General features: G+C 40.4%; 1 protein-coding gene across 1 annotated transcript in view; it reads right to left on the minus strand.

Annotated features, from left to right (window-relative positions):
- The window catches only part of LOC148030934 (uncharacterized), a 40469-nt gene extending 38814 nt beyond the window's left edge, over positions 1–1655 (minus strand). Inside the window, exon 1 of the mRNA XM_087684484.1 lies at positions 1075–1655. Coding sequence (XP_087540610.1) covers positions 1075–1240 — 166 coding nt within the window. The 5' untranslated portion in view covers positions 1241–1655. The remainder of the gene's footprint in view (positions 1–1074) is intronic.
- Between the last annotated feature and the right edge of the window lie 4358 nt (positions 1656–6013).

Consider the following 6013-nt stretch of genomic DNA (forward strand, 5'->3'; position numbering starts at 1 on the left):
GTGAAGGGCTGATCTGAGGTATACAGATCTGAAGAATTTTCAGCATGACACAAAAGCTGTGTTTTCAACATATAAGTGCAAGCAAGAGGGCTGCACATCAACCTACAGCTAGACCGATCGGAAGGGCATGTGAACTGAGAAAGATTTGTTGTCTTCGAGCAGGAATCAGCAGGAGAAGTTCTCAAAAGGCTGTGTTTTCAGCCTTTAGTTCAGATTTTTATCACCTTCAACAATAAGATAACCTCAGTGTTCAGGTGGAGAAAATCCTAGGCGGCTGCATTTTCAGTGTTAGAGGGGCACTACCTACCACATGAGATCAATTCAAAGGGGGGGGGAGGGGGGGGGGGGGGGGGGGGATGTCTGCAGAAGCAAACATGGGTTTCTAGGCCATCACCTCGAAAAAAGGTAGCACCTTTTCTAACACATCACCAAGCATTTCTTGCTCATCCATTTCTGTGAATAACTTCACTATTGCTTACTCTCAGACAGTAAAATGCTGCAAAGCAAACCATGTTCCTCCTCAAAGATCTTCCTAAAGCAAGGCACAATCTTCTCCTAAAAGCATTACTGACTGCTACTCTAATCACTCCATTGCATGAAATGCATCGGCAAACTAAACTCATAGTAGGTGTTTCAATTCATTGCAGTGGCAGTATGTAAAGCTAAAGACCCAGATTTTGGCATCACAGCGTGGAGAACTGCCACTGTGACATGTGTAAGAAACAGCAGTCGCTAGATTGTGTGCTCTTCCCAAAAAGGCTCCTGGGCACCCAAAACGTGTCTGACCAAAATCTTAACTTATCTTCCAAAATACCCCCACAATCAAAACAGTGGCTTCTCTTCGGTAAAAGTTTCAACCAATTCTGATCCACCTTATTGTGTCAGAAAATTTTGGAAAAGAGCTCTACTCCACCATATGTCACGGTAGAATGCAATTAGGCACAACGCTTAGATTGAACAGGCAGAATAATCGTCTCAGCACTAGATTTAAGAAAAGATGCGGTTGTGACTGTAGAGAGCAATCAAGCATGTTCACATCTTTAAAAGATAACCAATTTCTTAAAGCGTACATACCGAGATGAAAATGGTGGCCGCACTTGAGTTTGGCAATGGATCGTTCCGCCCCATCCGCAACTACCTCCAGGCAGACAGAGCAGGAGACTGTACCTGCAAGAAGCACCTGAGCTTTGCAAGAAGCTGTGCCCCCGCCGCAAGAAATGGTGGACTTTTCTGCTGCCATGGCTCCAAGATCTGTGTGCGTGTGTGTTCCAAACTTTTGATGTTAAAAAAGAGCGCTTTCCCACTTTCCCGGGCCTTGTTACTGCACAATCCTGCGCGCAAGGAGACGCCTTCTTCTTTTCATTTTCCAACGACGGTTTGCGTCTAGAATGATCGAGCGGGTAAAAGGAAGAGGGGCGAAAGATGGGAATGCGAAGGAATGGTGGCAGATTAGGAGAAATGCTAGAGGGAGAGGGGTGTGGCGGTGATGTACAAATGGCAGTGGAGAAGCCTAGGGTTTACGCCATGGAAGCTGGACAGGAAATTCCTCAGATACCGATTGGCGAAAGAGGAGATGAAGATGAAGGGAGAGAGGAGAGGAGAGGAGAGAAGAAAGAAAGGTGAGGACGAACTTGAAGATGAGATGAATGTTGCAGGCAAAAGCGAGAAAAACAAAAAAACACATAAAAAGGGGAAAAAAACTAATGATTTTTTCGAAAATACGATAATCATACCCAGCATGGTTTAGAGGAGTCGACGAGGCATCTATGTGTGTTGCATGAGAAGCCAGGTTCGATTCCCAGGGACAAACTCGTGGGTTTCTTGGTTTAGAGGAGTGGGCAAGGAATCTATATGTGTTGCATGAGAAGCCAGGTTCGATTCCAATGGACAAACTCGTGGGTTTCTTGGTTTAGAGGAGTGGGCAAGGAATCTATGTGTGCTACATGAGAAGCCAAATTCGATTCCAACAGATGAACTCGTGGGTTTCCTGGTTTAGAGGAGTCAACAAGGCATCTATGTGTGTTGCATGAGAACCCAAGTTCGATTCCAACGGATGAACTTGTGGGTTTGTTGCTCTACTTGGAAGGGGTGGTCTAAGCTTGACAAAGAATCCCAAATGAAATGCTAAATTTCAAAAAAGTATATGATAACTATTACAAAAAATTTAGACAAGTTAGGCAAAATTCACAATGGTCCAAATGAGAGCCTTTCCCTAGATAATATTGGTCCACGTTAGACAAGTTAGGCAAAATTCACAATGGTCCAAATGAGAGCCTTTCCCTAGATAATAATGGGCAGGATTGTTTTCACACAAAATTGACAAACAATCACATGAATTGTTGATCTTTTCCAGGTAAATGGCTTATAGGAATGCCAAGCTTTGTTATGTCCCAATGAATGTGAATCCAGCCTTAGCTTAAGATTTTGGGATGTAGATTTGGCAAAAGACAAGTATGTTTGATCCTAGAACCAACTCAAGTTTTGAAAAGCTTTCTTAAAGCGATGCAATAAGGAAATTTTCATTCTTGAATATAATGTGTCTATTATAGATTTGCAAGAGCATGAAGATAAAGTTGGTCCAAATGGTCAAAAACCTCTTTGGTGTATGATGAGAATAATTCATGTATGGTTCAATAAAATATATTCTTCCAACACTTACTATACATGCTTTATCCTTTTTTTTGTGAAAGAAGCATTCATATCAGTATAAGAAGCGAGATACGTAGCTTTTTATGGTTCAAGCCTAAGCAAACTTTAGCAAGAACCACCACAAAAACTCTTGAGGCATAGACCCTAAAATATGCAAGGCATAAACAAGAGGCCAAATATCAAAAAGATGTAAAGCCACATAAACTCTTAAGGCGGCATAGACCCAAAAAAATGCATGGCATTAATAAAGGGCCACATATCAAAAGATGTAGGGCATTCATCTTCTTGTAACACAGTAGAGGCAACTTGAATTGGCTCTCCCATAGACTTTAGAGTCCTTTGTTATTACTTCCAAATCTTTGTGCACTAGTTCACAATACCTTGACTCATAATTTCAACCTACAATAACAATATACACTCTATTTAGTTCATGCAAAGAAAACCTAGAATAGAGCATTATTTCTCTTTGTCTAAATAAACTAGAGCATGTTAGCCATGGGCCAAGTCCAAACTTTAGTACATATTCCAATAGCTTCACCTAGAAACACCTCTTTCCAAGTGAGACTATAAAGGTGGAAATCCTTGAAGATCAATAGTGCAAAAATTCTATGATGCATTATTGTATCCAAAATTCATAAAGCACTGAAAGATATATTCTCCTTCTCTTTACACCTAGGCAAAAATCATTTTCCAAACCAAATCAAAGAGCCCTTTCCCCTAGCTAAACAATCTTATTTAAGGATGAGTCATAGGAGGTTGGATTGTTTGGCTTAGATGTTGGGAAACCAAAGACGTTTAAATCTAGACCCCCATTGAGAAGAGTTCCAAAGGAGACTTCAATTAAGTATATTAATCATCTCATTGGGTAAGGGGGATGATGTTAAGTGAGGGAGCAAAGACTTTCTCCCTTTCCACTCAAAATGAAAAATTAAGGTTAATGGACTTGCATTATTGGGTTTCCACGTGTTAATCCTATCCAAAACAAACTCTACCTCATTATTTTCTTAATTATACATGGTCTAGATGGTTTCAGGGTGTGACCAATAAGCCCTTGGAAATCTCAAATATCTTTCCATTTTTTAATGTCTTTCTTGAAGATTTTATACCCCTCTTGAAGCTAGCTTTCAAACAAGATACCACAAAAAAAGAACCAAATAGAATCCTCGAAGGAGTAATGGAAGATAGGCTCATTCATATAACAATGCACTTAAACTAGGATTTCCACATTTTTTTAGTCAAGTTGGAAGATTTCTCCACTTGAATCTAAATCTAGAGAAGGCCACAACCATTATGCCACATATGCTCAATGCCACACCCTCATAAATTGCCACTAATGGTCCATGATGCTCAAAGTAAAAAAGGCCTCCATTATGAGAAGAAGCCATATGTGAGCCTGCACATTGGATGGGTGCCTGACTTGTATGTTAGATGAAGGTCATGTAACTAGATGGAAAAAAGGTGACCTTTGAGGGTCTAGCCTCTAAGTTAAATAGAGTAGTTAAGCTAGTAGCCACTCAAGGCACATTATAGTGAGTTGAGAGGTATAGGAGCTACTAGGGACCCCTATTTTTGCTTCAAAGGTCATGGAAGTACCCCCTAATTGGGGGATCTCAAGGGGGCCAACAACCGACTTAATGGAAGGGCAATGCCCTTGGCCTAACAATAAAATAATAACCTAAAGCTTGGAGAACTCCACAATCATTACAACACACATACTCAATCCCCCACCCTAGTAAGGTGCTACCAATAATCTCTAGTACTCAATGTAAAAAGGCCTCAGTTTATGAGAAGAAGCCTATGCATGCTCATACATTGGATGGGAATGACTTGTATGTCAAATGAGGGCTATGTAATTAGATGCAAAAAACATGACCTTTGAGAGTCTAGCCTCTAGGTTGAATAGAGTAGTTAAGCTAGTAGTAACTCAATGCACATTGCATTGAGTTGTGAGGTATGGGAGTTATTAGGGACCCCTATTTTAGGGTTTGAGAGTCATGGAAGTGCCCCTTCATTGGGCAAGCTCAGGGGGGGGAAGCAACCCACTTAATGGAGGGTTCGAGGGCAGCACCCTCGACCAAACAGCAAAGGAATATTCCAAGATTCCCATGCCACCTTGGGAAAATTTATAATATGGCAGGTCAAACAAGCTAACTTGATCACCTTCCCAAGCTATGAAAGGAAGACCCTTCCAAAACCATCATCAATCTATCTCCAATCAAAGTTCTTCTAGCTAGCCTTAAGCTCTTCACCTATCATCTATCTAGATTGCCATATCATCTAAGCTTCACAGTGAAAGTGCACGGTGGATAAAGCCATCTTTATATCAGTTTGTTTGGAATTAAAGAAGTTTCTTTTCTTTCCATATTTGTTGTATACTCTCTATTCCTTTCTCAGATTATGTTTGCATTGCCATGCAATTTTTACATGTTACACTCATATTCTACCACTTGTCATAGCTTTCAAGGTAGAACCCTCTTAAGAAAATCTCATCTTTAGAGCTGTCATATTGATTGTGCTCTTTGATTTGGAGTTTACACGTACAAAATATTGGCTCCATGTAGATTGAGCCACCCCAAAGAATTCCATCTTCTGAACATAGATATGTATATATGCAAATACATTCATGCCATTGAATAACTTCACCTCACGCTCAATTGCTTGCAAAGCATTCATCACAACACTTTCTGTTTGAGCAGAAGCTTGCATCACCTGTTGTTGTTGTTATACCTGCATAAGCATATTCATATTTTGCACCAACTTTTGCAAAACATCAATGGAGATTGTATTCAAAGGTTCTCCCATCTTGTCTTTCCTCTTCTGACGACCTTTCACGTCGAGTTCACAAGGGGTTTTTCTAGAAATGTCAAATCCACCAAGAATGAGAGGTAGAAGGAAGTAGAGATAGGAGATGGAAGAGAAGAAAGAGAATAGACAAGAGGTAAACACGACAAAGACAACGCAAATCTTTGCACTACTCAGAAGCAATCTCCAGGCATTAGATCTCCTGGAGCCTCTTCGTAGAACAAAACGTGCATCAAAATTACAGCTCCTTCTCTACTGCCTGGAACCCAAATCTGATGGTTCCGTTGGCTCCAAAAGGGGGGGTAAAACCTCAGGACACCTCCTCACGGATCTCCCAGATCACTCCTTCTTCTTCCAATTCAAAGTGTAGTTTTCAGCATGTTTACAGCGATTGCGATGCATGCGATTTTGTCATTTTGCCCTTTTTATGAAAATCCCATAATTGGCTGAAAAAGCAACTAGATTTTTGCATGCCATCCTCATCTAGAAGATTTTCTAACTTGTTCGAAATTTTTTACAATAAATAATATAAAAAATATGCTAAAATTATCCAAAAATCTAG

The sequence above is a fragment of the Lygodium microphyllum genome, chromosome 9, assembly GCF_053477565.2.
Source record: "Lygodium microphyllum isolate KBCC chromosome 9, Lygodium_microphyllum_v1.1.10, whole genome shotgun sequence".
Classification (NCBI taxonomy): Eukaryota; Viridiplantae; Streptophyta; class Polypodiopsida; order Schizaeales; family Lygodiaceae; genus Lygodium; species Lygodium microphyllum.